The 25,510-nt window shown below is 48.7% G+C and overlaps 1 protein-coding gene across 4 annotated transcripts in view; it reads left to right on the plus strand.

Moving 5' to 3' along the window:
* Positions 1 to 25,510, plus strand: part of CHCHD6 (coiled-coil-helix-coiled-coil-helix domain containing 6) — a 182,550-nt gene that overhangs the window by 40,644 nt on the left and 116,396 nt on the right. For 2 of the 4 annotated variants that reach the window (XM_065407771.1, XM_065407773.1), the window contains exon 5: positions 14,803 to 14,823. The exons of the other annotated variants lie outside the window; for them this stretch is intronic. In XM_065407771.1, the coding sequence (XP_065263843.1) occupies positions 14,803 to 14,823 (21 nt within the window). The remainder of the gene's footprint in view (positions 1 to 14,802; positions 14,824 to 25,510) is intronic. 4 annotated transcript variants of the gene reach the window in all.

Here is a 25,510-nt window from a genome sequence, read left to right on the forward strand (position 1 = left end):
GAATCCTTTGCACAACACCCAAGTGTTTCTCTGCCATTGAAATGACTCCATCAGTTGTAATATCAATATGCTTTGACCAGCTCAATCCCACTGACTGCATATAATTATCCAGTGCAACAAATATGTCAACAGCAGTAGGAATATCTGCACTAAATAGGTTCTGTTCTTGAATATCACAGTCCCTTACATAAACTAGGCAAATGGCATGGTTTGCCACATTTCTGTAGTTTCATCTAATCGTAAAGCGAAAGTCACTTGCTGAAAAATGGTCAGTTGTTTTCTGTTCGTCTTCTGAAATATCACAGATCCTTCTCCGTATTGCGTCATTGGAAACAGGGACTGCACATGTCATTAGCAGAAGGTAAAATTTAACTTCTCAGCTTTTTTACATTTGGCAAGGCTGTGTGCAGTGAGGTAAGAGGCACGCAATGCTTGCCCCTGGACAGGATATCCACATTCAAGAATTTTTTGTATTTCCTAATCTTTGCTTTTTTGTTGAAGACAATCAACTATTTTGTCTTTATAGCTTGGGTGCTTTGTCCCCGAATGTCTGAATAATTTTGATGGTTTTAGGCTTTTCATTGGGGCCTCTGTTCACCCATTTGGTCCTCAATGAGCAAAACTCCAAACTTTAAGTACGCAGGGTCATACATATGATTATTTTTCTTTTCACATTGTGAAGAATTCCTACTCTCACTGCCACTTGCAACAGCACAGCTTAAAATTGTCTCCATTTTACTGACTACAGAACTCACTTCTGACTAAAATGCACCAACTTCTCCACTGCAAGATTACAGTAAGATGATGCAGTGTTGCATTTGATTGGCTAATCACTGGGTGTCTGCTGCTATTTAAATAACTCTTTACAGAGATATTGCGAGAACTGCAGGTTTGGCCTGGCACAGGATCGCAACACAGAAATTATGAGGTCCTTGTTCTAGAACCAAAAAAAGGGGCAGGAGAGTTGGGCTAGGGTGGAAAGGGCCCTCTTTTGATATTCGAAACAGCACACTAATCAGCCATGACACTGATGGCTAAACTCGACTTAATTCTGATGCCTGAGCTCTGAGGGCCTAGAAGGATGTGGTCCCAAAGTAGCTATACTGCTTCTCCCTCACATGTGGTCTGTTTGCTATGAGCCTGTCTCTTTCTTTGGACACTGAGAACTGATGTGTGTCCCCCTTCTTCCTATCAGCCTGTGTCTGTCCTGCCTGGTCTCATATAAAAGGACTCATATTAATGGAGAGCTGTGCAGGTGTCTCTTTCTCTTGGTTCAGCCACTTCCATTCCCTCTGTGGGCGTCTTGTGTTTCTAAGGCTTGTGATCCAAGCAAGGGCCAGCCTGGGCACTGGCCAGAAAAGGGTTAACACCTTAGCATGGACCAGATCTCGAGGGAATGGCATGCCAGGACCCAGTGCCCTGCTCCATAGGGATCTGCTCCAGCTCCTAAACCATAGGACAGGCCCCAGTGCTGGGAGCCAGACTGTCCTGCCCTGGAGGGGGGCAGGAGGGAGGGCCCTTTTCCAGTGCATGGGACAGGGATTGCCATAGTCCAAAGGGGATCCAGCACATCCCCTTCTTTATCCCCTGAGGCAGAAGTGACCATGACACACTCCCTGACACACACACATGCTTGGCCTTATCTGGGAATGTGGGAGGCCACCTTATTTCACATTCTAATCTACAGGTCCTGCTGCCATCAGACACCTCACTAATTATTATAGGCAGTGGATTGGGCATATCCCTCCCATTCTGCTGCAACCTTCTCCCAGCTCCGCCTTCCAAGCACTGACCCGTCACCTCACCCGTCTCCTCCGTGGACTGGGACCGGCATTCTTTGTCCTTTTCCAGCTAACACTGGGGGACTCTCGGGGGAAGGAGAGCTCCGTGTAGCACAGCCCCTTAACTCTGTGAATGAGTGGCATAAAGGTGTGAGTCTGCCTCTAGCTATGACCACTGAGTCTGACTCCACGAGTCTAGCTGTGGGCCTGCCTGGCACTGATGGGGTCATTGTGACTTGTCACATGTGTATGGTGTAGTAATGCTGAGTTGTGCCCCATGCATGCGTGGGCAGGGTTGGACTTGGAACAACAATGCCAGGTTGTGGTATGCGCACGGTGGGTTCGGACGACAGCAATGCCGGGCCATGGCACATGCGCGCAGGGCCTCGGTCGGACTCGTGACAGGAACGCCAGGACACGGTGCATGCATACAGGGCCAGGGTCAGACTTATGGTAGCGATGTCCGTGGACCCTGCCACAGCCATTTCATGCATTCTGCTTACCCAATTTAGGGTCATGACCCATGGGTTGAGAAACCCTGTCCCTTCTTCTCCTAGCTAATTAAATACTTCAAACACTGATTTAGTCATTCCTTGAAATACTGTGAGAAAAATCATAACTTTTTTTGTAAATTAACATGGTTTTAATATAATTTGTTTCCATAGCATTCTTTACCCAAAGCACTTTATAAGCTCTCTACATACAGCAGTGCTGGAATACCACCATGCTGGGGTGGCAGCCAGCCAGACAAGTGCACAGTAGTGTATGCAATGGAAATTTGAGCTGGTAACATTAGGACAAACCCCAACTCTTTGGCATGGGAACTTTAAAGGTCACGAAGAGCAGAGCTCATCAGTTTTAAGATCTCATATGATTGCATAGCAGACAGTGAATTGCATGAAACTTTCAGATGAGTTACTTCGAAAAGAGGAAGGGCTGAACTTATCCTGTTGGGAATTGGAGCTATGACTCCAGGGAGTATTTCAAACCAAATGCTTAGGCCAATATCACTCCTAATAGCAAAAGTCTCCATCAGTTTCCATGCTTAGTCCCCATCATGTCAGTTTCTGTACGTCAGTGTCAGGAGACAAAGCCCTGCTTGTGGTTCAACTTGTGGAGGTAAAACTTTGTCGTTGACTTTGCCTTAAAAAATAGCCCCCAGGAGGAATCTGCTTCTGTTGTCTCCCCCCCTTCCCCCCCAGCACCAAAAAAATAAATAAAATAAAAAGCACTTTTCCAAAAGACCAAGGTATCATGTTGTACAGACGCAGCTGAGCAATATACTTGCTGTCTAGCAATTCCAGAGCTTGTAAGTTGAAGACGGGCTCTGCAATCTTTGGGGCTGTGGTCTGGAAAAGACCTTGCTATCATTGTTCAGGCATTGTGACTAGTATGGAGAGAAGGATGGAGTAAGGAGGAGGAAGGCTAAAGCTGCTGCCTGTCTCATTTCTGTCAACGTAAGGGGTTTTACAATATTTTACAAATGAGTTTCTCTCTTAAAGATGCTCTTGATGCTAATGTTGATTTAATAAGTTTTTCTCATTCTCTCTCTCTCTCTCTCTTTTTGCTTAATTTGAAATGTCTAATTTTGTGCTTTGTAGTTCTGAGCACAGAATTAGTGAGGGAAGAAGAGCCAGAGGGAGTGGGGAGAGCTTAGTGCCACCCCAGAAGTTGTCTGGGGAGATTGATTCAATAGAGTGAAAAGGTGCAAAGGGTTTATATGACCACAACTCAGGACGTGAAGGGGGTACTAATTCAGAGGAAAGCTTGATCTCTTAAGACTAGGAATTTAAGGTCTTTGTGAGGAAGATACTCTAGAACAAAATGGAAAATGGAATGTGGGAGGGTTGATTCTCTGAGTGAATTTTGCGTTGATCATGTATATTAAGAGAAGGAAGAGGGAGCCTTTTATTTTAAAGGTGGTTTTGATAAGTCTGGCATTTTCTTCCGAACAGGCTCAGGGTTTGTATGGAGAAGCTGGAATCCTTACTAATTAGCAGCTTGTGAATTTGGTCTTGGGAAAAAAATCTTTCATGAAGCTTCTTTATTGTCTATGTAGCTGAGTATTTTTTTTTTCTCTGTTAATTTTGTGCTAGTGAAAAAGCATTATTGACAGCCCTGGACATTGAATTCTCCTGTTTTTATCCCCAGTGCAGACCAGACTCTTGGATACCATAGTGATGTGTAGTATAAACACGTATGCAGATAGATGATAATGTCAGAAGCTTTTCCCTTCCCTCCCACCCTTGCCAATGTTCCTCACCCTGCCTCATAGGAGACCACTTCTGTCAGGGAGAGGGTTGTTCAATCCTTGGCCTCCTGGGGCTTGTCTTCACAATGAAAAAAGAACAGGAGTACTTGTGGCACCTTAGAGACTAACAAATTTATTAGAGCATAAGCTTTCGTGGGCTACAACCCACTTCTTTGGATGCATATAGAGTGAAACATATATTGAGGAGATATATATACACACACATACAGAGAGCATGAACAGGTGGGAGTTGTCTTACCAACTCTGAGAGGCCAATTAAGTAAGAGAAAAAAAACTTTTGAAGTGATAATCAAGATAGCTCAGTACAGACAGTTTGATAAGAAGTGTGAGAATACTTACAAGGGGAGATAGATGTTTGAATCCTGGTTAACAACTGAGTTTGGCAATGCAATGCTCATTACAGCTGGCTGGTCAGTGAACGGAAGGACAAGTAGTATCAGCATTGTGTGTAAGCATCATGTCAAAGGTGTGGTGAAAACTGATTAAATTCCCTAGTGAAGATAAGCTACCTGAGGTTGCCAGTTATGGTAACCATTGCAATGACAATGGTTGTGATGTGGGCACTGGTAGGAACTGGAACAAGTCCTCTAGCTTGTTTCACTCAGGGTACCCAGATGGTGGTGCTTTGCAGTCACTAATGTCCCTGGCTGAGCTACCTAATCCTCTTTCATGTGCCCTCACTGTGCAAATATGTTACAGTGAAGATAACTAAAATTAGGTTTGTGAAATTGTGATCCATACAATAGTGTCTTATACCTGAGCAAAGGCTCCTTTCTTTCATAACCAATGTTTAAGTGTAGCAGTGAAAGAACTTGATGTGCTCTTGGCTACATAAAAAGAACAGGAGTACTTGTGGCACCTTAGAGACTAACAAATTTATTTGAGCATAAGCTTTCGTGGGCTACAGCCCACTTCTTCGGATGCATAGAATGGAACACACAGAAGATATTTATACATACAGAGAACATGAAAAGGTGGGAATAGCCATACCAACTGTAAGAGGCCAATCAATTGAGATAAGCTATCATCAGTAGGAGAGAGAAACAAGCCTTTGAAGTGATAATCAAGATGACCCATAGAAGGTGTGAGGATATTTTAACATGGGGAAATAGATTCAATTAGTGTAATGATCCAACCATTCCCAATCTCTGTTCAAACCTAAGTATCCTCACACCTTCAGGCATTAGCCTCCAAACGAGTATATGCAAAGCCACTTTCCACTCTGGCTATTTCTAATCTATTGCACTGGTAAACTTGTTTAATCCATAATTTAATCAATAAATCAATCAACAGGTTCTTGAAATGGCTTTTATTGACTCTCTTTATTAGGAGCTGTAAGGTACAAAAGCAGCTCAAAGCAAGTAAATGATTGCGTGTGCCGCAGCTGTAATTACAGAGCAAACTGTGTGTAGGTATGTTTATAAATAGCATCTACTACAATAAAAGAGGGGTTTTGGTTTGAAGTTTACATTGTATTCAGAGCTGGATTGATTCCTGCAAACTGAAACCCATGGAATTGAAACTCTTAGCTCTACCAGCTCTTCTAGCAGCTACATTTTATAGCTTTTTAAAACTAAATGTTGAGCAGTGTTCATTTAACAGAGATTGTGATCGCTTTAGGAGTGACTATTTCCATGATTCCTTAGCACATGACAGAAGGTTTAGCGTTTGATAGCCTATTTAAATTTCATAAGCTCACCATTTGGATTTGGGAGCCAAACTAAATCTTTTTGTTTTAAAGATAACTTATTAGTGCTCCCTAACAATTTCCTACTACTAAACCAACCAGAAACCTCACTGCAGCATTTACTTCCTTTTTGTGCTCCTTGGTGAGAGGTTAAAACACTTGCTACTGCATCCTCACACAATGAAGTTAAACTCTGTGGTCTTTTCAAGCTGCACACCCTTCCTCTAGACCCCGATATTTCCTAGTGTGTGCAAGAGAAATTGTGCATTGCCCATTAAATGTAAATTGGCATCGAATTCATGTAGCTATTACACATGTTAAGCGCTTGCACAACATGGAAAACTACTGTTTGCAAATTGTGCTATCAAATGGAAATCAAAATTTTGCTGGCATTGACATATATTTGCAAATTTCTCTTGATACAATCATGCCCTGGAGATTGCAATGCAAAAATAAAAGTACATAGTTCTACAATAGCCTGCAGTTCTCCTCTTTGCTGTATCTACACTCTTGCTGGGTTGCAAATGGCTTCATTATGATATACTCAGCCGTCATTAAAAGATGTTACCTTGCAGCATTCTGTCTGATCAGAGCCTTGTAAAATCTGGGTAGTGCACTTAGCCAAGAACCAGTGTACATGCTGCCCAAAATGCACAGTTGGAAGCAAGGTCTCCAGAAGCAAAACTGAGTCCCTAGTGGGCATTTGTCTGTATCTCAGAATCGCAACTTAATTGGCAGCCTTTTCATAGGAGGTGCTTGAAGAGTGGTTTGATGGGGGCTGGGGGGTGGGGTGAGGTGTAGCAGGCCAGGAATGAGGTGCATGCATAAACAGAATTGTAGGTGGGGAAACTTAATCGCTGCCTGCTTATTTCTATTTAGTGATCATGGAGGTGAGGGATGTTGCAATGAAGTCAGTCCATTCCATAATGCACTCCAGAGTACTGGAGAAGGATAAACATAGTACCTATATTTAAAAAGGGAAACAAAGAGGACTCTGGAAATTATAGACTAGTTAGACTAACTTTGATACCTAGAAAGATACTGGTATAAATGATAAAACAATTAATTGGTAAACACCTAGAGGATAATAGGATTATAAGCAATAGCCATGGATTTGTCAAGAACAAACGTTGCCAAACCAACCTAAATTCCTACTTTGGTAATGTTACTGGCCTAGTGGATGGGGGGGAAGCAGTAAGTGTGATATCTTGATTGTAGTAAAGCTTTTGATCTAGTTCCACATGAGCTCATTCTCATAAGCAAACTAGGGAAATATATGGTCTAGATGAATTTACTAGAAGGTGGGTGCACAACTCGTTGGAAGACCATACTTAGAGTAGTTATTGATGGCTTGCTGTCAAACTGCCATGGGTATCTGGTGAGATCCCACAGGGGTCAGTCCTGGGTTTGGTACTAGTCAGTATTTTCATTAATGACTTGGATAATGGAGTGGAGCGTATGCTTATAAAATTTGTTGACAATGACAAGCAGGGAGGGGTTGCAAGTACTTTGTAGGACAGGATTAGATTTCAAAATGACTTTGACAAATTGGATGACTGGTCTAAATTCAGCAAGATGAAATTCAATGAAGAAAAGAGCAAAGTATTTCATTTAGGAAGGCAAAATCAAGTGCACAACTACAAAAAGTAAAATCTGACCTATGAGGAAAGGTTAAAAAGCCTGGGCATGTTTTAATATTGAGAAAAGAAGACTGAGGGGGGAACCTGATAGTCTTCAAATATATTAAGTGCTGTTATAAAGAGGACTGTGCTCAATTGTTCTCCGTGTCCACTGAAGGTAGGACAAGAAGTAATGGGCTTAATCTGCAGCAAGGGAGAATTAGGTTAGATACTAGGAAAAACTTTGCAACTATATGGGTAGTTATGTACTGGAATAGGCTTCCAAGGGAGGTTGTATAATTCCCATCATTGAAGATTTTTAAGAACAGATTGGACAAACACCAGTCATGCATGGCCTAGGTTACTTGGTCCTGCCTCCGTGCAGGGGATTGGACTTGGTGACTTCTCAAGGTCCTTCCGAGCCTTACATTTCTGATTCTATAATCCCTTCACCTGCCCCTGGAAATCCTTATTAATATATCTAATTTAAAGCTTTTTCCATCTCCAGTTTACCAAACTATAATCAACCACACTAAAATGCCACATTATGATGGGGATGCTTGTCTTCTAGGAGTGGAGTTAAAGTGGGTGGCATCTCCTATATGTCTCCATGTATCTATTTTGTTCCTTTTCCCCATGGATTTAGAAGGCAATCAATTTATGCTAAACCTTTTCTCCCCTGGATGATTTTCTTGTGGCTTTTTACATGTGCATTCCAGTGTCCTATTAGGCTGGATTCCAGACCCTGAAAGATATTGATTGGGTATTTCTGGGTAAATGTATTTTTGTGCATGTCTGGGGCTGAAGGAATAGAGAACACTGGAAAATATACAGGACTTTCTGGGCTTGTAGAAATCTGAGCAGTGATGTGTGAAACTGGACTGCCAGGTCTCCACCTGCAAAGTGAGTTTGTAATAATAATTAATAATAATAATTAATGGAGATATCCCATCTCCTAGAACTGGAAGGGACCTTGAAAGGTCATCGAGTCCAGCCCCCTGCCTTCACTAGCAGGACCAAGTACTGATTTTGCCCCAGATCCCCAAGTGGCCCCCTCAAGGATTGAACTCACAACCCTGGGTTTAGCAGGCCAATGCTCAAACCACTGAGCTATCCCTCCCCCCCCCCCCCCCACTGAGCTATCCCTCCCCCCCTCCAATGTATAGAGATTGGAGAGTGAGTGAGAGAGATATTCAGGACCATGATAGCTGAAGATTTTCTAGGATTTCCTTATCCAAGCAGCATAGCTAATAAAACCACCTTAGCCTGTATTAAAAAGCAGCCCCAAAGCTGACTGCATTTCCTTCAGACCAAAGAGTGTTTGAGAGAAGCTTCTTAAATGAACAGAAATTAGATTTTTAATCTTGTGGTAGCTAGTTTGGCAAGAACAAAGGATTTGTTGTACTGGATTAGGCCACTGGACCATCTAGTAAAGTATCCCGCTGCTGGCAGTTGCCAATAGCTGATGCTTCAGAGGCAGGTGAAAGCTGCTGCCTGTAATGCAATTGCATAATGCTTTATGTTGTGGGGTGGAGTGGAGAGATTCTTTCCTGACCCAATGGGTTGATCACTTTATGCTGCCCTGAGGGATGTGGGTGGATTACTCATGTTATCACGTAATCTTAATTTTCATATAGCATTGGCAATAGTAGATAAAATATTCCATCCGATGTGTTTTGACTCAAAAACTTGGTATCTCCGTCTTCTGAGTGGGGTGAGAGGAAACCAGCGTTGGGGGTGTGGTTTCTCTCTCTCTCTCTCTCTCTCTCTCTCTCTCTCTCTCTCTCTCTCTCTCTAAATGTGTGGGGGCAGGCACATGTGACCACTACTGCTACCATCAATCCTCTCTCTCCCCAGGGATAAAAGTAGGTGGTATAGGTGGGTAAACTGCGTCCTTTACCAATGGTTATGAATGATCCAGAAATAACCCAGGATAAGCTTTGGGTGGGTTTATGATGCAGGCTGTTATGGGGGAGGGGGATCTATTAACCTTGTAGATTGAGTAAATCTGGTCTAGAATAAGTGAGACACAATCATTGTGGAACCTCATGATGCCCTTTGAGAGCCATTTTCCTCTTCTGTAAGTTGGGGGGAGAGGGAGGGCTCTGGAACCTAGTATGCAGAAGAGGAATTTAAGGGAGGAAGAGAAGGTTTAGACTGCCTAGTTCAGGGGTGGGCAAACTATTTGGCCCAAGAGACACATCTGGGAATAGAATTTGTATGGGGGGCCACGAATGCTCACAAAATTGTGGTTGGGGTGCAGGACGGGGCTCCAGGCTGGGGTGTGGGCTCTGGGGTGGGGCTGGGGATGAGAAGTTTGGGATGCTCTGGGCTCGGACCAAGGGGTTTGGAGGGCGGGAGGGGGATCAGGGCTGGGGCAGGGGGTTGGGTTGTGGGAAGGGGTGCAGGCTCCAGCTGTGGGTGTGGGCTCTGGGATGGGGCTGGGGATGAGAAGTTTGGGGTGTAGGAGGGTGCTCCGGGCTGGGATCAAGGAGTTCGGGAGGCAGGAGGGGGATCAGAGCTGGGGCAGGGGGTTGGGGCTCAGGGGGAGGCTCTAGGTGGTGCTTACCTCAAGCGGCTCCCGGAAGCAGTGGCTCCTACACGGAGGCGCGGCCAGGTAGCTCTGCACGCTGCCCTGTCTGCAGGCACCGCCCCCACAGCTCCCATTGGCCGCAGTTCCCGGCCAATGGAAGCTGCAGGGACAGTGATTGGGGCGGGGGCAGCGTGCAGAGCTGCCTGGCTGCACCTCGGCGTAGGAGCCGGAGGGGGGCCATGCCGCTACTTCTGGGAGCCGCGTGGAGCGGCGCCCGACCCTGCTCCCTGGCTGGAGTGCCGGAGCAGGGCAAGCCCCAGATCCCACTCCCTAGCGGGAGCTTGAGGGCTGGATTAAAACGGCTGGCCGGCCAGATCTGGCCCGCGGACCGTAATTTGTCCACCCCGGCCTAGTTGCTATCTCACCTGTTATCAGACACTGAGGCTTTATCTATACTGGCACTTCGTTGGCAAAACTTTTGTTGTTCAGGAGTGTTAAAAACACACACACCCTGAACGACAAAAGCTTTACAGACAAAAAGCATCGGTGTGAGCAGCGCTTTGTTGGCAGGAGAACTTTCTCCTGCCGACAAACAGCAGCTACACTGTGCGCCTTTTAGCGACATGGCTGTAGCGGCACAGCTGTGTTGCTAAAAGCCTCATAGTGTTGCCATAGCCTGAGTATCTTGAGCATATGTCTGGAAAGCCTCCGCTCTCCAGAGACTTCCTGTAGACCAGGGGTCGGCAACCTTTCAGAAGTGGTGTGCCGAGTCTTCATTTATTCACTCTAATTTAAGGTTTCGCGTGCCAGTAATACATTTTAACGTTTTTAGAAGGTCTCTTTCTATAACTCTATAATAAATAACTAAACTATTGTTGTATGTAAAGTAAATAAGGTTTTTAAAATGTTTAAGTAGCTTCATTTAAAATTAAATTAAAATGCAGAGCCCCCCGGACCGGTGGCCAGGATCCGGGCAGTGAGAGTGCCACTGAAAATCAGCTCATGTGCCACCTTTGGCATGCGTGCCATAGGTTGCCTACCCCTGCTATAGACATTGAATGGCTTGTCTATTGGCAGCCCGTGTTATGAGGGGTGTGTGTGTGTGTGTGTGTATCGCGGTGGTGGAAGGGTGGTAGAATATGGGGTGGAGTTAAGTGTAGCAGTGAAAGAACCGGATGTACTCTTGGCTGCATGGCAGCCTGAAAATGAATATGGGGTGGAGGTAAGCATTAAAGTAAACAATGAAAGCCTCTGGGTTTTACTTTGAAATTTGTAAAATAGATAGTTTTAATTTAAAATAAAAGGCCAATCAGCTATGGATATTGCAAACCTGTTTGTAGCAACTCCATAAGCATTAGAGGTGCTGTTGTCCCTGAATCATAAAGGGACAGAGGCCTTTACTGCTACTTTTCATCTTCCATGTTTATAAAATTGTATGTTTGGTGTACATTAGGTTTTGGCAGTTTCAGCACAAACTTTCCTTGAAATTGATTGCAGCTCAGTTGGAAGACTCTTCCCCCTCCCTCAGTTGGCTGGCTACATCTCTGCCTTGTTGCGCTTTAACACTGATGCTGGCTTCTGTCTCCCATTAAAGTGGAAGTGTTTAAGTGGGGGAGGGGGCTGGAAGTGTGAGACAGACAGATACATGGGTAATGAGGGTCTAGTCTCAGCCTCAAAGTTCTCTAATACTTATCACCATGGAAACATTTTAGTTTCCAGATTTTCTCCTTGAAGAAACCTCACTGTTTGCCCATTCAAATGATGAAGTCTGGCCATCAGGATGCCAGTGTGTCTGAAGCAGAGCTCCTCAAACTCTGCTATGTGACCCCTAAAGGAGTTGCCAGCAGCTGCTTAGGTTACTGTGAACCTATACCCTTCCCTGTATCCAGGCCTCTGCTGTGTCAGATTTGCTCAAGCCTCTTGTATGTTCTGTCTCAATCCCACCCCTGTTGCACTCCGCCGTCCTGAAGCTGGCAGTGTCCCATAAACCATTGTGCCAGTTTCCAGGCACGCTGACTTCTAATGAAGGAGACATCTAGCCAGTGGCCCGGATTCCTACTGAGCCTTTGGGCACTCTTTCGGATGGGCATATGACCTATCTCAACATAGCAGCTGCTGGAATAACTCCGAGGCAATTGTTGGTGCAGCTCACAGGCATCATCCTGCCCTAAAGTCCACTCCTTGAGAGTCCACCTTATTGTAGTACGTTGCAAGATAGATGGCAGAAATGATCTGGCTAGGTGCTGAAATGCGTGATATCATGCAGAGGAATGAAATGTCAGAGATCCATACAAATGGACAGATATGCACCACTAGGTTGTGATGACTCATTTTAAAGGGACATCATGTGTTGATGATTTCATTGTGTACTGGACCAAGAACCACTTAATAGATACTTGGGACTCTACCCCTTGTCTGGTGCGAAATCTCTGCTTGAATATTAACTTTCCTGACACACACGTATAACTTGCATAGTTCCTGGACATAGAGTCCACTCCAGGTAGACACTGCAGGGCAGTTTAGGCATCGGTCCTTTTCTATGTGAATGTCCAGAATGAAGGTTTACTGGGCTGACATCTGTGTCTGCTTCGGTAGTAACCTTATGCACCTGCTACAGTCAAAGGAAGAATCTTTGTTTCTTTTGGGCTCCAAAGTAATAAATCTACCAGTGGTATGGCTTACTGTAATTCCTCCATAGCGGGTTGGGTAGGAAGTGAATCTAACCTTGTACTCTTTGTCTCAGCACAGGGATGCTGCAGAGTTGACCAAAGGCTTGAAACTGTGGCTTAAGTATTGGTGCAGAGAGCATAAAATACAGAAGCCTTTAGCTGGCAACTCAAAGCTGAGTCTACACTTATTTTCCTCTTAGCTGGGCCCTTACTCAGGATGTGATTGACTTTTTCCAATATAGGAGCTGGTCTAGTCACATTCTGATAAACTTTGATAAACTTTTCTGTTTCCGTTTAATGACTCTCTTAAAGTGAATTTTATTTTTTGTGAAAGGTGCCAAATTTAAAGCCTTTGAGAATGAAGCCTTGTATCCATAGAACAGGCACAGCATGGCAGTAATAATACACACTTCCCTTGCAGAGTTACCCCCACACATATACACCATTGCATCTCAAACCTGACAGAGAGAGGCCCCTTCAAATGTGATGGGGCTAGTTCATTCTTAATAATCTGCGCCTCTGCTGAGGCTGCCCAAAAGAGAGTGAGTCAGTGCCAATGTTTATGGATTTTTGATGCAAATGTTTTTCCCCTAGGAGCTTGACAGTTAACGACTTAAGTGTCCTATGGATGACTGACATAAATCCATCAGAAAGCTACCTGTATATGGCATATCTACTGAAATAATAATATGCATTACAACCTGCACCCATTCCCTCCCACCCATCTACTGAGGGCAGAGTACAGTACAGCAATGGAGAGGTTAAAATAAACACAACCAGCACATCCTGTCTAAACTGCAAATACAGGTAGGAAGAAAAATATTGTTGAAACCAGGCTACTGTCATGATCAGTTGTCGATTGTTAGTGAATGCTTGACGTGTTGGCTTGATGGACTGAAGACTTGTTTCTGGTTGTGGTGCATCTGCAGAAAGGAGGGAATTGGCTTTACCCAGATGAGCTGTAGACGTTCAGTTCCACCCCTCTCTGCTATTGCAGAGGATCAGGACAGACCGAACGCATAGCCAATCACACTTCATCCCTCCACAACTTCAGGTGGCTGCTCTGTGCCATTAAAACAACAGCAGCTTCCATAAACCAATTGCTCTGTGCCGTCTGCTGTCTCTGGCACTGAACTACGACCAACAAGAACATCCCTCCTGCTTCACCAAACCCCCTCCAATAAATAATTGTGATAAAAAAGGCGAGCCCTTCCAAAGTAACCACTTACAGAATGTTCTGCCGAGCGAGTGTAAGCCCAAGAAACAGGAGATGCAGCAGTCCTTGACAACGAATAAGCACTCTGGCTGCCTTGTAAACATCTCAGTCTGAAGCCAGGCTGTTTATGGGCATGAGAGATGTTTATCATCTTGTACTTGCTTTGCTGCTGCGGGGTTATTGCTCAAGTCAAAAATAATAATAAAAAGGGAGAGACAGGAGATCCTGAAATCCTTGTGATCTGTGCATCTTCACTGTGGAGTCCCTAAACAAAGATCTTGCAAGCAAAAGATGAGGGAGCAAAACAAGACAGCTTGGATTTGGCAGAGAGGTTCAGACTATATACTGTAGGAATATTGGTCTGCCTATGAAAGGGGGCATGGCTGAAAATCTGGTCATTGACTGATCAAATTTTCAGTGACTGAGCTGTGTACTGTAAGGTATCCGATGCAACTACATGAGTGATGATGACTTGCTAGCTAGGTCACCTTGAGTATAGAAAACTGCTCTTGTGCAGGAGATACTGTACCTGCACCTCTTGGGGAGTTTGGAAGCAGCAGGGCTTTTGGCCTTGTCCCTCACAGTGCACCTGACACTACCACACCCCTTGCTGTGTGCTGCTACTGATACCAGTATCTCTAATGTTGTGCAGTGCCTTGCATGTCTCTGGCTGCGTCACATCTGTCTTTGCCTATCATCTGCTCAATAGGGAGCACTGTGCAGCATTCATTGAAAAGAGAGAGTGTGTGTGTGTGTGTGGTGGGTAGGTGGCGGTTGGGTTGTTGTTTTATTTTTCTTTAACTACCAAGCCTAAGCCCATTTAACAGCCTCTGTTTACAGCACAGTCGCTAACAGGGGACATAGATGCACTGTTAAAATGCTTGCCATTTTTAAAGAACTTTTCTGAGCTGTATTGTGCAGCAGTAGGCAGCCTCCATAAATCACTGATATCTCTTTTTCCCCCCTTTCCTTTTCCTTTCCCCCTCTCTCCCCCCCCCCCCCTCTCTCTTCTTTTTTTCCCCAAGCCTGCGGATTTGGATGCCTGGGTAAGATCTCTTTTTGTCTGCATCTTGCTTATTCCAAGTTGTCATATTGTTACCGCATGCATACAGATTGTTATTGCCGAACACAGATGCAGGATTTTATTTTGTCATTACATTTTAAAAGGTGTTCAGCTAGAAAATTGCATATTATTTCCTCCATAAAGATTTTCACTGGTTCCTTTTGTGTAGCTTACAGCTGCTGAGACCAAACTTGATAGGGTGACGGGTATGTGTATGTGGGGCTAAGTGGGTAGCAGAGGCAGGGAGGAAACGAAGGTTTCTCCAATGTTGCTCATTAGGGCCAAAGTCTGAGCCCACTAGTTGGTCGTTTTAAAAACTTCCTTTGATTTTAGTGGAAGTGATAGTAGAGCTGGACTCTAGAGAACCTGTAATTAGAGCCCTGCAAATCCATGGATATCCGCTTTATATCCGCAGACCATTTTTGCGGATTGGATGGTGATATAAATTTTGTATCCACGCAGGGCTCTACCTATAATATACTTCGGGGATAAAGAACTCCAGGGTGATTTTGCAGGGCTGAGCTGCCTAACATAGACATTGAGAACTTTACCAACCACTGTTGATTGGCTAGATTTCTGCCAATGCAACTTAATCCTGATTTAAATAACCCTTTATTTCAGTCTTGTATGTCCCTCTATACACAGATCTCAGTCTTGATTTATAGCATCCCTTACTATTTCAGTCTTGCCTTGCACCTTTCAGCTCAGCCATTGCCCGTTAGTCTTGACCAGCAGCACTCCAGCTATTTCAGTTCTAGAACACACTCCTTTGCTGGTGCACTTCAGTCTTGACCAGTAGCACACCTGTTGTTCCAGTCCTGGGGTCCTGAACAGGTTCTCTTCAATATCCTGTCTGCTCCAGTGCCTGAAGAAGACACGTGGGCAGGCACGAGCAACAAGTGTCTGCAATTGTTAGACTGAGGTGCCCCAGATGAGACATCTTGTCTATGCTACTGGATTCCTTTGGGGAAGTTGATTCCCCCCCCCCCCCCCCAATTAAAATAATTTAAAATAGAAAAAAGACATTTGTAAGAGAGGTTAGATTTTTTTTTTTTCTAGTGGGGTGGGATGTAAGGAGGTGCCGTGTCCCATGCTTCTGACCCTGTAAAACAGTGTTGGAGTTTGTTACTCCTGAGGGCATTCTGTGCCAAAAAAGTAAAAATTCTATGCACAATATTTTACAATTCTGCAAAATTCTGCAAATTTTATTTGTCAAATAAATGTGGAGGCTCCAGTATTGGGATTGGGGAGCACAGGCCACTGGCTGCAGAGGTGGGAGATCACCCCCTTCCCCCCTCCCCGCCCCTCCCCCAGGACACAGACTCAGCTGTGAGGCTGCACCCAACCCTGACACAGTGCAAGGACTGGGCCTCCCCAGAAACATGCCAGGGCCCTGCCCCACTGTGCCAGGTGCACCAGGTGCAGGCAGGCAGGCTCAGTAAGGCAGGATCCAAGTGTGGAGGGGCTTAGTGTGGGGGGATCCAGGTGTGGGTTGAGAGGGTTCTGTGTGGGGCAGTCTGGGTGTGGGTGGCTCAGTGGGACATCTGGGTGCGGGGGGGGGATCTGGATGCACAGGGGTTTGTGGGGGGGGTTCTGGGTGCAATGGTAATGGGAGTCTTCAGGGATCCAGGTGAAGATGGTTGGGGCTCAGCATGGGGAGAGGGGGTCTAGGTGTGGGGGGTCCAGATGCTGGGGAGTGGTGCTCAGTGCGGGTGGGGATCCAGGTGCAGGTGGTTGGGGCTCGGTAGGGTGGGGATTTTGGTTGTGGGGGGGGATGAGGCTCAGCGCGAGGGTCTGGGCATGAGGGGATCTGGATGCATGGGGGTTGGGTGGATGGGGGAGCAGCTCCTTGTACAGTGATTCCTCCCCCTGTAGCTGAGGAGTGATGTGTGCAGGAAGCACGTGGGGGTGGGGTGGGGAGGAGTTTGCAGAGTTTCCTACAGCCGGGGGAGAAATCTGGGAGTGGATCTGACACGGCCCTGGATGCTGTGCAGGGGAAGAGGAAGTCCTGTCCTCCCCAGCCCAGCTGGGGCTAGCAGCTGAGCCCGGCATAGGGTAGGAACCACCAGCTGGGTCTTCCCCAGTCCCGCCTCCTGCCCCACAGTGATTTATGTCTCCGCCGGCTGCCCTGGGCACCTGAAACATACTGCTGGGGAGGGTCGCATGACCACCCTTGTGGCTTCCCTTTGCTTCCCTGTCAGAAAGTCATTTTTCTGCGGGGAAGCAAAGAAATCTGCAGGTGATATACATTCTGTGCATGTGCAGTATTCTCCCAGGAGTAAAAGTTTGTAGATCATATGTGCCCAGTTGAGTGTTGTTCATGGATAAATGAATTTCAGAAGTATCAGTTACCAGATTCTGTGAATTGCCTCTGGGAAGAACTCCCATGGGCTTTTCTCCTATGTCAAACCTCCCTTCGCATAGAGACAACCAGTTTCCCTAAGATGGATTTTTGTCTTTTACACATTTTGGGGTCCTGGATAGTCTTGTTTAAGTGAGGCAGCCTGGTGACAATTGTGAGCTGTGCACTATTGCTGTGCCTCATTTCCAGAATCCTGTTTAGCCTACCTTAATCTGTCCCTGCCAACAAATTTCCTTTTACTTGTAAATTTTCTCTCTGGTTTGCATGTGCATGTCTCACAGATGTGTACTGGAAGCCTGACCTTTGCACAAGCTGAAAAGAGATAAATAAAATGTAAAACTGAGAACTGTATTCTGAATAAAGGGCATAAAACATAAATTAACACAGTTGGGATGATACCTGCCATGAGACTTGCACGGGCAGCCTGATTTCAGAGTCCTCCGAACTCCAGTACTACATTGCCATATGATGCAGGCATAGCACTGGAGTTCTCAGATTGAGTACCGAGCTTGTCTCTTGCTCTTTGTGCCCGTGGGAGCAGTGCACTCAACTCCTCAATGATTAATAACCAACCAGTTTAGTAACCAACACAGGTGCCTTCATAGTTATTCATAACATCTTACATGGTGAAGTGAGAGGCGCATGGAAAGAGGGCCACATGTTGCTCTGCAACAGCTCCTTATGCTGGACCCAAGAGCAGTGTTTTTTGGGGAGATAAGTCCAGACTTCCTTGGCTGAAAAGAAGATTGTTTCTACCCAGAACCTTTTTGCGTATAGGGTGGGAGGAAGGTGTAAAGAGAGAAATTAGGAGGAACCTCAGAAGGCCCTTCCACACTCTCTCCATCTCACTGAATAAACTTCACCAGCATCTGTTTGATGTATTGTTAAAAGAGTTGAGCCTTGGAATTAGAAGGCGCTAACCCTGGTGCAGCAGCTGCTCAATTGAACAGAGATGAGGTAGTGCACTGGTACTGGACCTTCACTATTCCACTTTGAGAGTAGAGAGCACTGAGGGCTTATCTACACAGTGAGTTAGTGCACAACAAGCTAATGTGCAGTCACACCCTGGCTTGTCACACACTAACTAGCTGAGTGGACACACAGTGCACTAAAAGTTCTGTAGTGTGCTTTGTCGTATTTCCATTTTAAAATGGGTGTATGACAAAGCGCACTGCAGCAAGCTAGTGCTCTGTAGATTCACGCCTTAGCTTACCATGCAGTAAAGCTGCATGTAGACAAGCCCTCTGTTCCCAAATCAATTACAGACAGTTCTCAGGCATCTTATGCCCTCCTCCTTGCATAGGAGGGAAGAGGCCATTTGCACTGTGCTGTCCTCTCTGTTGTCCATTCTGCCCTGCCTCCCCAATCTCCTTGCCTAGTGTGCCCCTTTAGTTAGACATCCCATCTCCCCTAAATGGTTTCCACTTCCTTTTAGACAGGGCCAGCTCTGGCTTTTTTGCCACCCTAGGCAAAAAAGCCACCCGCCCCCCCACCCCAGCGCGGCAGGGGAGGGCGCCGAGCCCGGCCGCGGGCCCGCAATCCCCGACCGGGGGGAGGGCGCCAAGCCCGGCCGGGGCTCTCCCCTCTCCCCGGCGGCCAGAGCGCCAGGAGCAGGGCGGAGAGCCCGGCCGGGGCTCTCCGCTCTCCCCGGCGGCCAGAGCGCCGGGAGGAGGGCGGAGAGCCCGGCCGGGGCTCTCCGCTCTCCCCGACCGGCCAGAGCGCCGGGGGGAGGGCGGAGAGCCCGGCCGGGGCTCTCCGCTCTCCCCGACCGGCCAGAGCGCCGGGGGGAGGGCGGAGAGCCCGGCCGGGGCTCTCCGCTCTCCCCGACCGGCCAGAGCGCCGGGGGGAGGGCGGAGAGCCCGGCCGGGGCTCTCCGCTGTCCCCGGCGGCCAGAGCGCCGGGGGGAGGGCGGCGAGCCCGGCCGGGCCCCGCCACGCCGCCCCCCTCCAGGCGCCGCCCCAAGCACATGCTTGGTGGGCTGGTGCCTGGAACCGGCCCTGCTTTTAGATATGCTCATACATCACTCATTTGAGAAGGGGAATGTGAATTTGGTTGTTGAGAAGTCAGTATTCTACTCAAATGCTCCTCTGGAACGCAATCACTCCTCACACAACATGCCCAAGCCCATATCAGCCTCTTAAACATGGACACAAAACGGATCAGCAGCATCCTATTTAGAAACCAGTGTGGTGTTACATATTTTTTTCTTCCTCCATCCCTTTGTTAGTGAAAAACTTTTTACGTGAAAAGTGTTTCTGATGCTTTGTTTGCCACCTGCAGTGTCAATCCTCTGTGAAATTTATAATCATCTCCACAGCAGCCAGCTCTGTTTGGGACATCACAGGCTTCTGACTTCAGGTGAAGAATAAGCAGCAGGATAAGAGGAGTTCTTAATAAATATCCTGCATTCAGGCAAAATGTCCCTAGTTGCCTAACCCAGTTTTGTAATGTTTGGTATAGTGAATATTTCAAATTACACATACTCTGACTGTACCATACTTACTTCAAACATTATGATAAAGCGTACTAAAGTTCCTAGTCATAACAGCTTGGAGGTAGAGGAAAACAGAAAGCACCTTTCAAGCAGATCTGTCTCTAAATAGACTTTCTCAAGGCACTTCAGTGGAGTTATTTAAAATGAGCAAGTCATTGAAAACATGTCTGAGTTACAAGTAAAACTTTTTCTGTAGAACCTCTGGTCTGTAGTTCAACTGGATAATGGTGATAGTGGAGAGAATGATCAGAGAAGTTCATTGGAAAAGAGGTATTGGAAGGAAGAATGGTCTGGTCACTAGGGCACTAGCATGGGATTCAGGAGACCTGGTTTCAATTCCCTGCTTGGCACAGACTTCCTGTGTGACCATTGGCAGGTCACTTGGTCTCTTTGTGCCTCAGTGCCCCATTTGTGAAATTAGGATACTAGCACTGCCCTACCTCACAGATTGTTGAGGACAGATATATTAAAGATTGTGGGGTACACAGGTACTGTGATAATGGGGACTACATAGTACTTTGGAGGGATAGGTAGGCCCCTGTCTTGTCAACATCCCTCTCTCAACATCCTGGCTTGAAACCTTGTGACTGTTGCAAAAAACCTATGCCAGTCAGTGGTATAGAAGCTGCTTGAAGTGTTTAGGGGAAACCCACATGAGCGACAAGTGTCACATTTGCAAGAGCTTCAGGCCGCGGACCAAGAAGGAGTGGGACATTCGTCTCCGAGTGCTCCTTATGGAGTCAGCCCTTGTACTGGCCTTGGAGCTAACGAGATCGGACTCTGCTCCGCTGGCACCGACCTCCAACTGGTGCTGATCCCCATCCCCTTAATGTCTAAAAAGCAAAGGGGCATTCTCCTACGTCCCGTAAAGGGAAGGAGAGAGCTGGAGGAGAGCAAAGACCCATGTGGGGCAGCTCTTCCCCTCCGGACAGTGGCCAGATTCTGACTCCCGCTGTGCTGTCGAGCCCACTTCAAGGCCCGCCCGCCACCCTGGGAGGTGGAAGAGGCACTCGGCATGTGGAGGTACTGACTTTTCAGGCCACTAAGGACATTCTGTCCCTTCTGGTGCCACCCACGCTGGGCACTGAGGTGCCCCGTTCGAGGGGTAAACCTGCCTTGGGACCCTTCGAGCGGTCTCCCTGGCTGCGGCACTGCTCCTCTGGCTCTGTGCCAAGAGGCCCCTTTGTCTGTGGGACTTTTGCATTCAGCATGCAATCCACCTGGACCCCTCGCACCTCCCCAGCGTCCGGAACACGTTGGTGGATCGCCTCAGCAGGTCCTTCTTCTCTTACCACAAGTGGTCCCTTCACTTGGAGGTCATCAGAATGCTCTCCCAGAAGTAGGGAGCTCCCCGAGTGGACCTGCTCGCCACCAGACAGAACAGAAAGTGTCATCAGTTTTGGTCTCTCCAAGGCCTCGGCAGAGTCTCACTATCCGATGCCTTTCTCCTGTCTTGGTCAGGGGACCTGATGTACGCATTCCCGTCAATTCCACTCATCAGCAAAGTCCTCTCGAAAATCAAGAGGACAAGGCACAGGTCGTTATGATCGCCCCAGCATTGGTTCGGCATGCTCATGGACCTGGCCGTAGCAACCTTGTTGCCACTTCCCAGCCGCCCGGACCTACTCTCGCAGGATCGATTCCTGCACCTGAACCTCACAGCTTGGATGCTGTGTGGCTGAATCCAGAGGAACAAGCCTGCTGTAGTCAGGTGCAGCAGGTTCTCTTGGAGAGCAGAAAGCCCTCCTGCTGGGCGTCGGAGCAGAATATCTTCCCCAACCCAGTTGTCTCTGCAGTCCATCCTAGGTTACCTGCTTCACTTAAAGCACCAAGGTCTCGCCTTCTCTTTGATCAAGGTGCGCCAGGCAGCCATACCGGCCTGCCAGTCTCACATCCAGGGTAGATCGGCATTCTCACATGAGTTCACTATCAGGTTCCTGAAAGGCCTTGAAAGACTCTTTCCGCCGATCTGGGACCTGGTTCCCCAATGGGACCTCAAACTGGTCCTCTCCAGGCTCATGGGTCTGCCCATTGAGCATATGGCTTCTTGTTCCCTTTCCCACTTGCCGTGGAAGGTTGCATTCCTTGTAGCTATTACCTCGGTGAGATTAGTCGCCAAGATTAAAGCCCTCACTTCGGAGCCCCCATACACGGTATTCTACAAGGCCCCATCCTGCCTTCCTGCCAAAGGTGGTGTCACACTTCCATGTCAACCAGAATATCTTCCTCTCAGTGTTCCGTCCAAAGCCTCACATGACCAATGGAGGAGAGGCGGCTGCACACTCTAGCTGTCAGGTGTGCCCTGACTTTCTACCTGGAGTGCACCAAGCTCTTTTGCAGATCGATCCAGCTCTTTATCACAATAGCAGACAGGATGAAGGGCCTTCCGGTGTCCTCTCAGAGAATTTCGAGTTGGATCACCACCTGCATCCGTACTTGTTACAAGCCGGCGCAGGCTGTGCCTTCACCGATAGCGAAGGCTTACTCAACTAGGGCTCAGGCGTTTTTGGCTGCCTTCCTGGCACATGTCCCTATCCAGGACATATGCAGGGCCACAATGTGGTCTTCAGTATCCACGTTCACAACGCATTATGCCATCACCCAGCAAGCCAGAGATGATGCTGGATTTGGCAGAGCTGTGTTGCAATCGACATGTCCATGAACTCCTACCTGCCTCCCATGGTACTGCTTGGGAGTCACCTACAATGGAATGGACATGAGCAAGCACTCGAAGAAAAGATGGTTATCTTTCGTAACTGTTGTTCTTCTTCGAGTGCTTGTTCACGTCCATTCCACATTAGGTGTGCACGCGCCGCGTGCACGAACGTCGGAAACTTTTTCCCTCAGCGGCTCCCGTCGGGCCCGCAGGGTCTCCCTTCCCGCCAGAGCGGCGCCCCGCCCTAGCGTATATATATCCCTGCCGGCCCGACCCTCCCTCAGTTCCTTCTTACCGCCCGTGGCGACGTTGGAACAACTCTATCTCTCGTCTGAGAGTGTCCCTTAGCATAAGTGATTAGTGATAGTTATCAGTTCGTTATAGTTAAGTGTTTAAAGTTTAGTGTAAATAGTAGTTTATTAGTCCCTCACAAAGACCTAAATCTCTTTGTGATAGGTGTTTGGCGACCCCGGCACCGGCCCTGGGCGGCGGGGCATGCCGCACGCCCAAGACTTCAAGGCTTGTGCCACGTGCCGCAGGCCTATGCCGTTGAGCGACCCGCACGACTCGTGTGTTCGTTGCCTGGGGGAAGCCCACCAAAAGGAGCGCTGTAAGATTTGTAAAGCTTTCAAGCCCAGGACTAAGAAAGAGAGAGACTTTCACCTTAAACAGCTCCTCATGGAGGCGGCGTTGCAGCCCTCCTCTTCCGCGGCACCGTCGACCTCGGTGCGGAGTGCCCCGGCATCGGTCCGCGACCCGACGCCGGCAGGACAGCCTAAGTCTACGGTGCCGCCTCGACGGGAACACACCCGGCACCGTTCTTCTTTGCCGGCCAGGCCAAAGAGCCAGCCCAAGGCCAGGGGACGTTCCCCGCACAAGAAGTCGGCACCGGCGAAGACCGCGAGTGCTGCCAAGGCCGTTACGGCCCCGGTACAGATCCCGGTGCCAGTGGCTCCGGCACCCAAAGGCCCGTCGAGCCCCGGGATAAGCGCGTCGAGTGAGGAGGAAGGGCTCGAGGAACTGTTGGAACAGCCCTCCACCCTGGACACATTTGAGGCAGCAAAGGACCTTATTGAATTGTCCACCGAAAGCACCCTCTGCGCTAAAGACATTCCGCCGCGACTGCCATCCAAAGGCAAGCCGGCGATGATGCGCCCATCGCGGTCGCCATCTCGGCACCGGACATGGCGCCGGTCCTGGTCGAGCTCCGCCTCGGTGGACTCCCGGCTTCCCGCCGTGCAACGGGCCGCCAAACAGTCAGGCCCCGACGCGAGCGAGGCACCGTCCCAGCAGCCCGGCTCGAGCAGGCACCGGGACGCGTCGGTCACAAGGTTCCCGAGACCGCCCTCCCGCAGCCGTTCCCGGTCCCGGGATCGACGGTACCGGTCCAGGTCCAGGTCTGCACGGCGACTCTCACGGTCCCGTTCCCGAAGGCACCGCTCCCCGACTCCGGAACGGCACCGCTCAACGGCACCGCCGTGGCCCTCTAGATCGCCGTCCCTAGCGTCGGAGGAGGGCTCGGGCCTTTCCAGCAGATATGGCCGCAGAGTGCACGCCGCTAGGGAGCACGAGGCCTCTTGGCAACCACATTGGAGCCATCCTGGACAATGGCCATTCTGGACCCCGTGGGCCTATCATCAGCAAGGCCCTCCATCCAGAACCTCGAGATCGGGCCCCTCAGGACACCGGTCCCGCTCCCCACGGTACCGTCCTGCCTTCCGTGCGGAGGCCACGGTCTCCAGGCCGCCAGACAGGGATAAGACGGACTCGGCACCGAGCCCGACACCGTCCCTGACCCAGGGCAGGGGACGCACCCCAGAGGACCGTCCCGCCGAGGAGGAGTTGCAGGAGGACGAGGACGCGCAGAAGGCCATGACCTCCTCCTCCTCACCTGATGAAGCCGTGGCGGGCACAACAGTGTCCGGCCCTCCCCCGATTGACCATCGGGCACACCAGGACCTGCTCCGCCGGGTAGCCCTCAATTTGGGGTTGCAGGCAGAGGAGACTGTTGAGCAGGAGGACCCCATGGTGGACATTCTCAGCCCGGAGGGTCCCTCCAGGATCGCACTTCCGCTTATAAAGACGGTACAGTCAAATTATAAGACTGTATGGCAGACGCCAGCCTCCTCTGCGCCGACGGCAAGGGGCGTCGAGAGAAAGTACTTCGCCCCATCCAAGGGGTTTGACTTCCTATTCTCCCATCCAACCCCATGTTCGATGGTCGTTTCGGCCGTCAACGAGAGGGAGCGGCATGGCCAGCAGGCCCCAGCCCCCAAGGCCAAGGAGGCGAAGCGATTGGACTTGTTTGGCAGAAAGGTCTACTCGTCCGGAGGCCTCCAATTGCGGATCGCGAACCAGCAAGCGATCCTCAATAGGCATAATTTTAACTCCTGGGCATCAGTGTCTAAATTTAAGGATGCCTTGCCTCAGGGATCGCAACCCGAGTTTGCGGCCATAGTGGACGAGGGAAAGGCGGTGGCCAAAACCTCATTACAGGCCTCACTCGACTCGGCTGATGCGGCCGCTAGGACTATCGTGTCAGGTGTGGTAATGAGGCGCTCAGCGTGGCTGCAGGCTTCTGGTCTTCCCCCTGAGGTGCAAAACACCCTCCAAGACCTTCCGTTTGAGGGTTCAGGGTTGTTTTCGGAGCAAACGGATGCCAGACTCCATGGCCTCAAGGACTCGCGGGCTACCCTCAAGTCCTTGGGGATGCACACCCCTGTAACGCAGAGGAAGCCTTTCAAACCACAGCCTCCACAGAGGCAGTACCATCCTCGCCCTCGGCACGAACCATACCGTAGACGGGGCAGGGACAATAGGCGTAGGCGCAACAATACGCCTAACCAAGGCCAAAACCAGGGCCACAACAAGCCGGAGCCGGGAAATAAACAAGGATTTTGAAGTTGCGATCGAGGACAGCGTACCCATCTCTTCTCCGGATCCCCCCCTGTGTTTCAGGGACCGCCTGTCCCATTTTTTCCGTGCCTGGTCTCATATAACATCAGACCACTGGGTCCTGCGCACGGTAGAGTCTGGCTACACCCTCCAGTTCTCCTCGCCCCCTCCCTCCCACCCACCACCCCCGTCCCTCTTCAGGGACCCCTCTCACGAGCAACTCCTCATGCAGGAGGTACAGACCCTCCTCGCTGTGGGGGCGG

Source organism: Emys orbicularis, chromosome 7, assembly GCF_028017835.1.
Source record: "Emys orbicularis isolate rEmyOrb1 chromosome 7, rEmyOrb1.hap1, whole genome shotgun sequence".
Lineage (NCBI taxonomy): Eukaryota > Metazoa > Chordata > Testudines > Emydidae > Emys > Emys orbicularis.